The sequence below is a fragment of the Arctopsyche grandis genome, chromosome 10 (assembly GCF_051622035.1).
Source record: "Arctopsyche grandis isolate Sample6627 chromosome 10, ASM5162203v2, whole genome shotgun sequence".
Classification (NCBI taxonomy): domain Eukaryota; kingdom Metazoa; phylum Arthropoda; class Insecta; order Trichoptera; family Hydropsychidae; genus Arctopsyche; species Arctopsyche grandis.
Window position 1 is genome coordinate 18,552,261 of NC_135364.1, and position 16,047 is coordinate 18,568,307.

General features: G+C 34.0%; 1 protein-coding gene across 5 annotated transcripts in view; it reads right to left on the minus strand.

The window, feature by feature from the left end:
• The window catches only part of chinmo (Chronologically inappropriate morphogenesis), a 125,473-nt gene that overhangs the window by 46,027 nt on the left and 63,399 nt on the right, over window positions 1-16,047 (minus strand). The window contains exons 3-4 of one of the 5 annotated variants that reach the window (XR_013261118.1): window positions 9,116-9,473; window positions 8,190-9,037 (exon numbers count right to left, since the gene is read on the minus strand). The exons of 1 other annotated variant lie outside the window; for it this stretch is intronic. Coding sequence is in view for 1 of the 4 variants with exons in the window: in XM_077440371.1 (XP_077296497.1) it covers window positions 12,537-12,559 (23 nt within the window). In the remaining 3 variants the exon portion in view is untranslated. Of the gene's footprint in view, window positions 1-8,189; window positions 9,038-9,115; window positions 9,474-12,280; window positions 12,707-16,047 lie in introns of those variants that run through there. 3 more of the 5 variants (XM_077440373.1, XM_077440371.1, XM_077440374.1) reach the window with 3 other exon arrangements.

Consider the following 16,047-nt stretch of genomic DNA (forward strand, 5'->3'; position numbering starts at 1 on the left):
CAACATTCAATAAACTTAAAATAGTCAAAAGCTATTTTAGATCTATAATGATTCAGGACAGATTAATTTGTGTACACTTTCAATTGAAAGACAACACAATTCTTGGATTTGGATCGACGTTTTGCCTTTTTGGTAATTTGTCATATTGCATTGAATACTTATTATTGTTTCGTTTTCTTTAATTTGTTAATTATAGTTTACATACACACGAGCCTTTAAATTTGAAAGTGGCATAAGCCCATTTTTCTTCATTTCGAGATTTATTTCGCAAAACATTAAATATAATGTTTTGCGTTTCCGAGATCCGAATTCTGCTTTTCCGAGATTCTGGAAATATCGAATTAAAAGAAGCGATAACAATTGGTGAATTAAGTATAGCAGAAATAATGTTTTTAAAACTGAAAATTGAACTTCCGCCACTTTTAAATACAACGGCTCATATGTATGTATTATATATGCAGAGCCGATGAGGGGGGGGGGGAGCCGGGGTAAAGTTCCAGGGCCCTGACAACTCGAGGGGCCCGTATCGGAAAACCATACCTGTTATATCATACTTTCTTATTCAATTATTTAAAAAAAAAAATAGCAACCAACATATACATACATTTGTAGGTATTTTTCTGATAATTCTGGCATATTATAAATATATCTAAAAGATTTTTTTTTTTAGTTTGTCACAGGGGAAGCAATTATTTTCCCAGAGCCCGGGATTTCTCTCGGTAACGCTGTGTATATGTACAATTTTAAATACTATTTTTACATTTTGAGGGAGCGGGAGGTGCTGTATACTTATGCAAGATTAGAAATGTATGATGTACTTACACATAAAAACGTTACAAGAAATCCCGAAACCATACAGTCATTTTTCATCTACCAGAATTTGAACCCAATAGCTATCAATCTCAATCACGATCAAAACGCCAATGAGGTTTTTTTTTAATTCCTAGCATTCAACGACTAAAAACGCTCATGATGATTCTAATGCATTCTAAATGGGCTACCATTTGGTCATCGTCCTTTTACATTATCTCGGGTACCACTTCTTTTTCCACCTTTCGTCCATTCTTCTAGCTACGTGACCCGCATATTGCCATTTAAATCTCTTCACTCTCTCCACTACATCCACTACCCTTGTCAAACTTCCCACCCACAAGATTAGCTCACTAAAATAAATATGTACGATGTATAAAAACGTTACAAGAAACACCCGAAACCAATGCAGTCATTTTTCATCTACCGGAGTGTGAACCCAAGACCTATCAATCGTAATCACGATCAAAGCGCCAATGGGATTTTTTTTTAATTTTTAACATTCAACAACTAAAAACGCTCACGATGATTCTAATGCATTCTAAATGGGCCACCATTTGGTCAGCGCCGAAAGAAACTGCAGCACAAAGCGAAGCACTCCGAACGGTACATATATGAGGTGGTGTGCGTGTTGAAGTACTGCGTACATATGTACGTATAATAGTCGCACACCTCGGTTGCGAAACAGTTCACCGCATTAACGCACGCGAGATCAAATACAAAGAAGATAGTAGTGGTAATCGTAGCTGCAGCGGTGCGGTGCGTTGCGTTGCGTTGCTTGCGGTGTCGCAATCGCTCGAGAAATCTGCCGCGCGTTTAATTGCAGCTAGGCGCTTTTTCTGGTTGCAACACATCAGACCAAAAAAAAGGAAAGTACAGTTTGGCGGCCCTCGACGCGGCCCTTCACAGGCCCATTCTGCAGACTGGGAAGAGCGTCATTCTCACGGCTGGGTACTGCGCGAACAAAACAAGAAGAGTTCTCAACGCTGCCTGGGTCGCTCTTCTTGCACAAGAGCCGTGCCCGCACGCGCAACCCAACTGTCTGTTGTCACAATGGCGTACCAATTGCAGTACGTGCATGCTGAATATTTTAATTCGAATCCATTCCTGATGAGGAAATATCTATTGAGTTATTCTAATACACACTGTATATGCAGAAACATATCCGCTGTCTCGTCTAGTCAGTGTTGCAACGTTGGATTGCAGAATTGGCTAAACTTTTCTTTCGTTCTTAATTACATATATTTATTTACAATTTTACCATGTGACAAATTTACAGATTTACTCCAGTCATTATGGCTAACCATACAACAATATACATATGTATAATCCATGAGTGAAGTAAAAATATGTATGAGAGATACTGATAACCTATAAAGCAAATATTATAAGATACTAGCTGAACCCGGCATGCGTTACAATGCCACAATAACGCATGCAATTCATGTTCCCGTTCCCGTTTCTCGATAAGTGAATGTTTCAGTTTCACATTAATAGTCAATAATCAAATTAAAATACAGTAATTATAATTACAATGCCACTCATTCCTGTTTTCCCGTTCGCGGAAACAATTGCGGACATATACACAATAACTCATGTAAGTTTCATTGCAATCGGTTGAATGGTATAGGAACGCATACGTGACGGACAGACAGGCAGACAAACATTGATTTATATACATAAATATATAGACAGATAGTGTGAAAAAGAAAAAGAAATGTTTCTACGAAGTGACCCAAGAGAATTACATACAGCCAGCAGTTTGGCTTAGTGATAGCGTATATATTTAGCATCACTGAGGTCATAGGTTCGTGTCCTCGCCACTGCTGGTTAGATTTGGGGGTTTTGTGACTCCAAATCGATCGTTTCTCTATCAGAGTTTGCCAATTTTATCTGATCATTGCTGAAACGGTTCCTGAAAATTGGTATTAAAAAAATCTAATCCTGTTGTCACAAAAATCTGCCTGTGTATAATTTGTATTAATTATACACAGTAATCTGAAATCCATAGATGTCACTATGATTATTATTTCTGATTTGTTTATGTATTTCATTATTGTTATATTCTATATATTCTGATTGTATATGTATGTATTACTGTATTTCTGATTTCTGATTGTTTATGTATTTCATTAACGTACACCCGTCGCATTGGAGCAAATCTGTAATGGCGAGTGTGTATTGATTTGTGACAATAAAATAAAATAAAATAAAATAAAATATAACTTAGTGCTCCTGGTAGGAAGGCACTGAGATAAAGGCTTTGAAACTAAGAATAGCGACCATAAATTGTCACATAAAGGCGCAAACACACTGAATCGTACGACAAAGATGTGCTCGTGGTTTCCAGGTGGGATGGGCGTTTCTTTATATCTTTGTTAATTCGTACGATCTTATTATTTCTTCAAGTGTCTACTACATTTCTTCAAATATGGGAATCACCGATATCTATCACTGTAAATACAAAGGCAAAATATCACCAAAAGCACTAAAGGAGATGACTTTTGGAAAGATCGCAACGAGACGGACTAAGCATTCCACCGTGTTTTGCATGTGCAAAACTATGTATCTAAAAAAAAACACGTGCCGCGTACGATTCTGTGTGTATATCTCAGAAACCTCGATTGCATTATCAATTTCCAAGCAATTATGTAGCTCTGTCACTAGAGCTCCATATAAAATGTAATAGAAGAATACTCGAGATTGCTTCGGGCTAATGATTCTTCAACCGGAATTCGAAGCACTAAAGATATCATTTTGAAATGTGCTTACTTTTACCAAGAACCCCGACATTTTAGTGGTTCTTAATCAAATATCATGATATGCATAAGTACTATTTTTTTACTTTATACGAAGTGTCGATAGATACGGCATTGTGCTTTTTGATAATATTCCTTTAATGGAGTATTCATTTAGTAAGTATTGAAAATTTTTATTTAATTTTAAGTTCTCTTTCATTAAAGTTGCAATGATTTTTCAGTTGGAACCTTAGAAAAACTTTCAAGTTGTTCGGGAAGTAGGGTATCTTTTCATATACCTCGTACTTACATATGTTAACTTCTTCTCTAGATATTAATATGGTCCTCTAATATTCCAAAAACGAACCAAAGCGATCAACTGGGATGTTAGAAGTACTGAATATACATATGTAAGTTTATAGTTTTTAGCATACTTTCGTGTTTATCCGAAACATTTTCTCGAATTATTTGATGTCCAGAATTCATAATAAAACTTAATAAACATATAGAATACCGCATAGTCCACAGATATATGTTTTATTATTGTTTATGTACATGCATACTTATATTGTATGTATGTACATATCACCGCAAAAATATAGCTGAATATCAATATTGAAATATCTCGTTTTTTTTTAAACTGACAATCTGTTATTAGTTTCAATAAAATAGGAAGAGAACTGTCATCTTAGAATTTCGTATAATCAAAATTAATGAAGACCTCACATGAAGGAATTAAAAAATATCATGTTATATGTATCATACATATGTATGTATGTATGGAATTACTTCTAGTAAATATGCATGTCTAAATGCCAAATGCAAATTATCCTTACTATTTTCTTTCCAAGTATTCTTAATTCGGCCTCTTCTATGGTAATTGTGCTAACCGTACAATAAATATAGGAAGCAATGAAAAAGCTTCATAAAAAATCCTAGAAGCAAACAAACGATTCTGCACATCGAAAATGACAAGTTTGCCTAATATATTAGATATATGTCATACAACTTCGAACTACAGTTATCAATAAGTACACAGTCAATGTTTGAAACGATAATATCCCAACCAAAAATTTATGTAGAAACAAAGATAAGGGTTTCGATAGGTCGGAATCTATTTACATGCATTTCTATTCTATTACAAATTCTGGGAATAGACCAGCGCGAAGTTGGTCGATTGCTGTAATATTTTTAAAACTTACAAAAGCATCCCGCATCGTACACACTTAGCTTTCGAGATTTCCGGTCCATCGTAATTGACTTTGGAAATTAATTACGCGGGGCAGTATCCAGAGAGCGGAAGTTTGCACGAAAAACGGGAGAAAGAGATTCGGCACTTTTGGGAGGGAAACTCGACAGCGGAGAAAGTTTTCACAAGAGATAAAACCATTATAACATCTTACTGCAGATATGTAGTAGGTATTGTGAATTATGCGTAGTAGGTTCATATGGGTAGGGAAAAATCGAACTATGGAATGAAAATTGAAGGTCGCCGCAAGAGAAAAACTAGTTTTCCGTAAACAAGCGAGAAACCGAATAGAAACGACCAATGATAATGTTTGGGCAATGACGTCATGGACACGTGTGGCGTTCGCTCACCCACGCGCTAACTAACCTCACTCACAACCAATATGGTTTTGCTTGCACGCCCACAATCGAAGACTGGGATGCATTGATGTGGAAAATCGTGCGAAAATTTTGAGTTCCGATCAAAAGTGCAGAAATTTGTTCAACGATGCAGAAACATGGCAATGGTCCTATATACGTGTTACTTGAAGTATGAAAATTGTCTTCAGAATACAATATTTTTATTCCAATGACCTCAAATTAAATTATTTACGCATGGGAACCGTTACGAAATTCATTGGTTATTTTTCTCTTGTTGGGGCATTTTCTTATTAATGAATATTATATTATGAAATAATTTTAAAACGCTCCTCAAATTTTCAATACAGCTCTGGCGAAACATATATTAAATTAATAGATTATTTAAACAATACATTAAAGATAAAAAGTCTACTTAGACCAAATTATACAAATATAATAATATAACATTTTGCATTTTATAAGTGGAAATTTATATTAATAAATATTATAAAAAATGAAATATAATTTTTTAATAATTTGGTGACCGATGAAAACTTTTAACTTTTATCATTCAATTATTTAATTTTTCAGTTAAAACTCCAAGATCAATATTAAAATTTTAGTTAAAAAGAAAGCACTACCTCAAATTGAAACTAAAAATAGAAATAAACGCGTTTAACGTCATTTAAAACGCATTCCTGTGATCCAAGACACAATTAAATAAAAATTCCGATCTCAACTAGATCAAGTCGCAATTTTCCGGTTCTAACTCAAGCCAGCTTTCAAGTGGACCATCAACAATGACTAATAATATTTCATATCTACATTCATCAGCTAACCAAAGTGCCAAACTCATAGCTATGCAGCTCAAGTACGAAAAACAATAAAAAAAGAGCAAGTTTGCAAACAAACACACATATCCTATTACAGCATGTAATGAAAAATTTGGCCAGTTGCACCGGATAAATAAAAAATCAGAACATCCAAGCGTTCAAAAATAGACACATCATTGCGTCTGCAGCTTCCACACACACGTAACGTTGCATCACATTTTTAAATAAGTTTGCAACTGCGACTCGTCGAAGATAGCGAAGCATACGTGTGTACATTTTCGAACAGACACGCCCGGAGGTGTAGGAAAAATGTGTCCTCTTTTTTTTGCAAAACGGAATTTCGAACTTGCACATATGTATGTACTAGATACTAGATACATATAATTCGCAGATGGATTGGCCACTGCGTCGGTTAACTGGTTTGACAGAGTCACGTTCCACATACGTGGTGCGTGCAAAATGCAAATGCCAAATGGTCACCCTCGGTTCGATGAGTTACCGTTAAAATTCACGCATACTTTTCCGAAAACCTTTTCAAATATGTTACATGCCAAAAATGCGGTTCTAACGGTGTATTAACTGCAATAAAGATCCATAGGAAGATCTCGGGTTAAGCGTATAATATTGTAGGTAGAAGATACGCAACCACGGTGAAAACAAACAAATTAATCTCGTATTATCATATTTCGTCAATAACGCCTATTTTATTCTAATCACATGCGGGATATGTATGTAATAAATCACAATATTTAAAATGTTTTTAAAGACGTGTGAAAATTTATTCATCACTGTGAGCTGCGAGGATTTAGTATGAATTAGTTTTATAGTTATATTACATTATTATGAAATCAAACAGTTCCAAGAATGCTATTCAAGCTTTGAACGACTTGTTTAATATCTTGAAACTATCTTAAAACACACAAATGCGTATCTACATTAAAATTACAAAACAATACGACATCACTGAAGAAGAGTTAATGTACATAGGTACATAAAAGCACTCAGAAGATTTTATCCAAATAATACGTACTAAAATATATATATATATATATATATATATATATATATATATATATATATATATATATATATATATATATATATATATATTACTAATATTTATGTATAAGCATTTGATTTGATTTAACTTTGTACAAACTCATCAATATTAACATTAGTTAACATACACAAGCATAATAATTCACACAAAAAAATTATAATATATTGATTCAATGCACTATAATAAGTTCTGAGGCTAAGATTAAAATCTACAGAGTGGGTAAAAAATACCGTAATCTGTTTTGTGAAGATTTAAAATATAGCAGCATTTTGTACAAATCTACATATGTACATATGTATATCAAGTGAGATGTTTAGCAATTTAAAGCAAGCAAGTGATAAATATATGTATGTATATGTATACACAACTGTACTTTTCAAAAGCAAATTTAATTATATTAGTCAATCGAATGGTTACTAAATATATGTATAAATTACAAAAAAAATCATTATGTATATGAAAAATTGAAACAAAAATCTGACTAGGTGAAAGAAAATCATAAAAACATGTTTGTAATCGTTGTATATTATGGACTTTCATCCGATTTTTATAAGCGAAAGTTTTTTTTTAAATTATCCAATAAGATTTGAGTTTGACTAATATAATATTATATAAACGGTTCGATAGGTTTAAATTCCAATCATCAATAAATCATATTGGGCTATCAAATCAAACGATTTAATAATCGAATTTGTTTATCAACAGCTAAATCTGCAACTCTTCGACCGGTGCATTGGAATGAACCAGACCGGAGGCAGTCTATCTAGCAGATTTCGACCTGAGAACAAAGAGATAGTTCTAGACGGGGCATTTGAACGTACAGGTGAAGCATTGCAATTGGTTTTGGGTGTGAACGAACTGCAACACGAGCGCAGCGATTGCAACAGTCAAGCGTCCCGTTATGCGGCCGGGATGCCACCGTAACACCGCTCACGCATAACAATTGTTTTGTTCCGCGACAATCAAAACTGCCCAAATCCCACAATCGTCAACTCTGAATATAAAAAAAAACTACTAAAAACTAGCTCATCGGTCGACAACCAGAAGATTGTCAATGTAGAATAAATGTAAAAAAATCCCTTAAAAGAGGAAACAATCTGATGCACGGAAGAATTGGATGGCTTTGATGTGGGGCAGATATGAAACAACTTATGCCTTTTTCAAAATGAATTCGATTCGACTGAATCATTGATTATGATTTAATAATATATCATATAATATACTTCCAATATGACTTATTAAATAGCAAAACTTAAAAATCGTAGCAAATGCTTGTAAACTAAACTAGTTGCTTTGATGGTTACGTACAAAATTGATTAATGCATCCTCTCCAGAAGGCAGAAAGTTTGACTTGAGAAGATCTCAAAATACTGGCTTACTAAAAATGATAAAACATTTATATATGTACTTCAACGCTTCAAAATGAGTATGCTATGGCTAAAACATATTCATCTCGTTTAGTTTAAACGCTTCTATCAAAAGTTGAATTCAACATAAGATTGTCCCTACACATTCATTGCCTGTTGTCTTTGACAAAACGTAAAATATGTTTCACTTTAGATAATAAATGAAGACTTTGCAAAAAAGTAGCACTTGAAATGAGGTGCAATTACTTACATACGTCATAAGATAAGAAATCACTAAAAGTTATACATAATTCAGTAAGAGTGTTATAAACACGATTAAAATTAAGTAGGCTACTTAAAATAAAAACAATGATGACTTTGGAAGGAGTTTTAATTAGAGCAAAAGCCTTGACTTTAACAGCTTCTTTAAATTCATCCGAAAATGTAATAAACGGTTTTATTATTGAACATTTTAAAATTACTTTAACTAAAAAGTTAGCGTTTAGTATTGTCAACCATTTACGAACAAATTTTAGTTTGTATACAAATATCTAAAAGATAATACAAAATATATCCATGAAATACTTCGGTTATATAAAATGGAATTGAAAAGTTCCTCTTAGATTATAAAAAAGGTTGCCGACCGCCGATCTACTAACCGATCTAAAAAATAACAAAAAAAATCCTACTTAATAAAAAAAATTAAGAAAATAAAAAGGGAAAAAAACGTTTATTAAATACCTTAACAATTCAAAACAGTGACCGATCCGCCGTCCATTTCCTCGGAAAACCCAGTTCGATAGGTGATTTTCGAATTTCGTCGTTTGTACGATCTTGATATATCAACGCTCAACAACATTCTCTTCGATCACTATGTGGCGATATATATACCAGAAATATAAACGCAAAGATCTTCTCTAAACTACGAACATATAATGTATAATATATGTACGCACACAAATACACAGACACACACACAGAGGTATTATTTTTGAGATTTGAGATAGACACAGGGTTTCGAAGCGATTTTGCGTTTACGTGCACTCTTGCAAAGCGTCCCAAATGCGACTACGGCGAGAGCAGGCCGACCAAATATCCGCTGCAAAGAATTAAGCGTCATTAGATAGATTGAAAAACAGTTATATAAACTATTCTTTAAATGAAAAAATTCTACTAAAAAATTCTAAGTCTATTTTTTTCTAATATTCCATCTGGAATCTAGCTCAAAACGAAGTATTCAATTTTCCGGAAATGTATTGTATGCGAGAATACACCGACCAATTGTCAACGAATACGAGTTAATGCAGTTTTTTCCGCACCCCAAATTTTGCCAAATTGCATTCAAACTAGTTTCAAACATAACAGTTGTCACTCCTACCTAATGTATGTAGATCATTCAATTGGATGTAAAGTAGGGTGTGAAAGGAATTTTTTGTATTCGAAATGTGAATAAACGAAAGAAACTTCTCTAGTAGTATGTAACATATGGACAAACAAAATATACAAAAATTAATTACAAACAAATTTTTTTTAGTTTTTAAAAAATAATTGTATGTTTAAAAATTTAAGAATAGGAAATTTGAATCCAAAAGTTTAACATTAGAAATAAAACTTCCATAATTTCTTTTAACCAAAGATACTGTAAAGATTCGAACGATTTATTAAAATTAAAATTTTGGTTGTGCAATAGTATATACTAGTGCTGTGCCCGTTGATATTTGAACGGATGGTTTCGGAAAATAAGGTTATATGTATAATAATAATGATCGGGACCGAAGTCGTCATCGGAATCGGAATCGAAATCAAAATCGATATTTGTAATAGCTCTTGATATTTCTACATTATTTTTTTTGAATCTCCATACTTGTCCATGCACTCACCACATACCAACATACAAACACTAACACATACATATATACATCCTTTCATTTTTATATACATATTTTGTTTTAAATAGGCCTTTATTTATTTGATCACTTCGCAACTCCGTTTGATTTAGCCAGTAAAAGATGATCAGTAAGTTAAATCAGTCACCAACTGCTTGGTAAAAAATAGAAGTGATTTACTAACCGTTCATAGTACACTATCACTAAATCTTCGTAAAAGTCACTGACCATTTATTGAGAAAAAATGACCATTTAAATTGTTGCCTTTTAAATTTATTATAAATTACAATAAAAAAATAAAAGCCCGATAATGATTCAATTAAAGCTTCGTAAATTCGGTTTATCATTTGATACATTTCCAATTACACGTACAGTAAAACACGCTGGATCTCATTCGTAAAAAAATTGATGAAACATAAGAAAAATAATGAAATCGTAAGAAAACATGATACATGATATTTCGGTTTTTTTTTTTTATTTTCTTTTCTTACATTTCGTACGTCTTTTTGCTGAAACGCTTTTATGTATGTACATAATCGAGAATTAATGTACATATTAAATAAATAATCGTACATGTAAGACAGCTGCACAAAATAGATCTTATGCAGGAACAAAATGATGAATTTTGAAAATCCATTAACAATAACCACCTAACAAACTAATAAAAAACTAACGCACACATAATGTGCAATAAACAAAAAACTTGCCGTTAGCGGAATAACATAAAAAAAGAAAAACACATTACACATTTGTTTTGATGATAGCGGATTAGATAACAAACAAAATGTTCACTTGATAAAATATCGACGTACACACTATAATACATACACACACGCTAGTAGCGTAATTTACGCCAGCATACCAAAAATGCGTACAAACCTGCAATAAAAATTAACCGTCAAAAACACACACCCATACAATATTTTGTATACGCATTTACTCTGATATACAAACACCCTAATAACCTTGATGTCTGATTCAAGTTTAGGCGCGCGCGATGCGATGCGATGGTTGCGTTTGCGCAATACCGCGCGATTGCGTGTCTCTCTATCTAAATGGGTCACACTTGTGGGAGGAGAGCCGGACATTCGAAACCGACCGTTATATCATACATCAGCATGCATTCGAGTCTCGATTGCAATTCTTTGCGGAAATTTACACCGAGTTTGGGCACCAGGGGAGCCCTTGACCCATTTCCCGCCCTACCGGACATAAATCACGCGGGATGAAGAAAAAAAGTACCCCATGGGCGTCTTACAATGCCTGTGGACTCTTCGCAAGTACCCGAATACAATGTCGACGGGGTGAGGTGGTGAGCCACGTGACGGTGTCTTTTTTTTCTTTTCTCTCTATTTCATTATTTGTGAGAACGTTCTTGAACTTCCGAGTCTCATTTTTTCGCACGAAGGTTTTCGGCAATTCGACGAATCTCCCGTGACTCAACCCATCGTAAAATAATGACTCAAATATACTGAAAACACCCGTAGTCCAAAGGAGCGTTGAGAAAATGTATGAAAAGAGGCACCCGGAAGTGATCTTATCATTGGAATGGTATAAAATTTTGTTTAGAATATGAATTTCTATATAAAAACACACCAACGACGTTCTTTAGAAGTACGCATAATTTTTTTAATACGCCTTAGTTTAAAATACAAAATCATAGCTTTAACAATTTTAAGTGATCGAATATGAAAAAAGTATTTTTTAAATTGACTTAAATCGATAAATATATGAAATAAAATTTCCCGTTGCGTTTTAGTATGAAAAAACAAAATATTTTATGTAATATTGAATATACGTTGATCGAATTCGACCTTTCTCAAAATAAAAAAACATTGTCAAAACAAGTAAGCGACACTTTCGTATGCAGTACTGTGAGGAAGGCCGTGAATGTTAATTAGTTTTATATGCAAATTGAATATTTAACGCAATGTACATACAATTAGATGAGCTGGCAAAGAAAAAAAAACAAAAAAGAAAAGACTTGAATTTTTTTATCCAACCAAAAAAAGGCACTTACAGTAGAAGTGAACGAAATCCGCAAGGAATCTACCAAAGGTCCCATAGATGCGCCACCTTAAACTACACTCGGGTTTGTTTTGAGGGGGTGGGTCGTGGGGTGGCGCGAGGAGCGAGGGGGAGGGTTTGACGTGGGGGGAGGGAGGGCGACACTAGCGCCGCCAGTCGGTTATCAGCGTGCGTTCACGTGTTCTGCGCAAATTCGTCGGCGAAATAACACACATACACCAAAAACACACAGAAATAGCCAAACTTACAAATCACTGTACAGAGACGACATGGTCTCTCACGGAAACAATTCACAACAATCACTTCTGGCAGTATCGACAAATTCGGACGGTGTGGAGGAAAATAGATGCGCGCATCACGAAAGAGAGTACGGGAGCGGCACACTTCCGCGAGCTGCGGCGGTTCGCGACCGAATTTCGGCAGTTCGAATTTGAGCGCGCGCGCGTGCTGAGCCCAAACGTGTGTAAGTGACTATACGTGTGTGTGAGTGTCTGTTTTTGGGAGGTGGTGGGGGGGGAGGGCGCACGCGGTTGTCGCGAGAGCCGCGCCTGGAGCACCTCACCGGACCCAAATCTGATGAGTGCACAATTCGGCGGTGGGGGCGCCGCACAAGGTTACGCGCCTCCGCCCCCCGACCCCCCCGGGGCCCCCGTCGCCCCCCTCCCGGAGGCCCCCAGACCCCCGCTATTCAAATCGAGAGCGCATCTGCCGGGTGGGGAGGGATGCAGAGCAGCCCCGCTCTCGGTTGCTGCAATGCACTGCACCCATTGTAGTGGCGCGGGCAATGTCGACATTGCCGGTTCTATTGTCGGTGCGAAATGAGCCGTTTGGAAATTTTCATTTTTTTTTTCGATTGAAATGTGTATGTATGTCGGAATTGAAAGTCGGACAAAACAACTATGAGTACTTTAGTCGTCGTGTAAGTGTAAACAAATGCATTTGAAAATTTTGAGCATCACGTACACTGCTGATATTCGGATATACGCACATACACACATACATATATTAATAAAAAGAATAGATTTTAGTAAATATAAAAAAAGAAAATTTGTTGGGAAAATCGAAGGCTTAACGAATTTTAAAAATAGGCAAATGTGTCTGTACACATGTACAGATGTTTGAATATAATGTCTTACAAAAATTGTATATAATATATTCAAACAAAAGCATTTGTAATAGTGGTTTGAAAATTTTGAATATGACATGTCTGGGGTTTCTGATTTCCCGGACTTTTCAATTCCCGTGATACGGGACGAAGCTCACGATCGTTCCCGGGATTCCCGATATTCCGGGAAATGTGTAAAAATAATAATTTTTCAATATAATTTATATTTTATTAATATAAAATTTACTTATTCAAAAAATACACAATATATATACATATATAAAATGAAAAGAATCTAATTATAAAAATAAATTTATTTGAAATTCATGAACTTCTTAAGAATACTAAAATATTTAAATGAGAATCCGATTGCCTAGTTCTAGATTTGACACAAATATTTCCAGCAATGGAAAAAACTCTTTAAATTTCGGTCGAAGTTGGTTTTATAGCTAAAAAGACGAAAATATATTTTTTTAATCGGTTGTTTTTTCTCCTGTCATTATGTATATTAGAATATATCATTTGTTATTAGAATAGATCTAAGGTAATTTGTGAGCAAACATAATTTGTGAGCAATAAAAGCATTTAAAAATCAAAAATCAGATATTTTATATACATATACATATGTAGAATAGTAAATATAAAAAAATGTAAAGAGAATCGAAAGTTTGGCGCTGTTCAAAAATGGGCAAATGTATGCACATAATAATAATGAAAAACGAATTTCCTTTCTGCTATGCCGTTTTCCGAAATTTTGGCTCATTAGTTAATATACATATGTACATTTCATATCATGGATTTTGTATAATGACTATACACATGTAAATGTATGTATTATCTTCTTAGAAAACTTATATATTTACAATTATTGGTCACTTCTATTATATTACACGGAGACCATTAAATAATTTAAAGATGCTCATTGGTGCATTTATTTGCGTATTTTCTCCAGAGCTTTGGAGTCATTAAAAAAACACAACACCGACTTCGACATTTTCCCAAAATCCGATTCCAAATCCACAGCCCTGATTTCCTCATATTACTATATACTAATAAATAATTGTCATTTTATATTGTATTTTATTTATTTAGTTTTAAATAATGTATAAGTATGAAATCTACAGATATTCTAGGGATTTCATAACCTTACAAACGGATGCAAGTCATCCTGAAGACGACGAAAATAAGAAAAACATGTCTTAGATACTCTGTCTGAATTACCTAAAAAATTGGTTAAAATTCAAAAAGATTAAAATTCAAAAAAGAAAAGACAAACGGATCCATAAAAGAAAAGCGTAGCTTAATGTTTTTCGTCAAACAGTGTAATACGAAAATAACAAAATTTACCATAATAAACAAATGAGTACTGTAATTTCCAATGATATTTCAAAGAAATTCGAACTTAATTAAATAAAATTTTCACCTCGTAGACATAATTAATTGTAACTATAAAGGAAAAATTCCATTCACACTTATGCAATTTTCATTTTATGTACAATCCTAAAATAGTATATTAATAAATGAAAATCAGTACCGCAAATGAAAACAGTACGAGAATCACTTTGTTACAAGAATCCTTACTAAATTTGCGACATGCATCGTCTGTAACACATACATATGTACATATGTATGTATGTTCATAAGTTATGAACTTAGCCGAAATCAATAATCTCAACACCACACGAATGATAAAGACACCTTGCACGTTGGGAAAATTCGGCGATCAAACATTTCCAATTCTAATAATAACACGCAGTATAATTTGATCGCCATTTCCATTACACGTGCACATATGTACATATTTATTAATCGGACAATATGTATGTAGAGAATGAGCGAGATGGTTGGATTCAAAAACATGCGGTTGATGTTAATGTCACTGTGACACGTGGTGTCGATCTTTTCAAAATGATATGCAACCGCGAGTAACTCGATGAGGTAATGTTGAATAATAAACATCACATCGGTGACACACACGCAGGAGTTAGAGATTCAATATTCGAAGAAGTTTCAAATAAAAACGTGGAAAATACTACGGATATTGTAAATTCCATGAAGCTATTCAAATTTATTATACCCTCCCCTCTCACGTTATATCCTTCACCTGATTTCGACTCAATAGCATTCTAATTCACATCAGAAGTGAAGGTGTAGTCACTAACAATATCAAGTCGAATACATACAAATTACAACTATTATATTTGAATAATATACACAGTGGCGTCGTAAGGAGACGATAAAAGGTGTTCGACAGAGGAGGGTGCCATCTCATGATCTACATATACATATGTATTTCAATACAAATATATCACCAATTAAAAGCATACCAATCAATAGAACGGATTATTTTATTTTATTTTTATTTTTATTTTACATATATACCAGGAAGGCCTTACAGGTAAATCCCAATGCGCCTTCCTGGCCAATTACAAATACAAATGCAGCATTTTTATTATAAGTCGTTGAATTGCGAGACACTGAAAAAACTCGCAAATTAACGAGACATCTATGAATTGTACATAATTTTTTTATTGTACATCAATCAAATTTCAAATAATGGTGACATAGTAGGTAGGAAGGATTTTTAGCCAATTTTTTTTTTTCCGGGAACCGTTTCAACAATGAAATCAGAGAAAATTGGCAAACTCTGATAG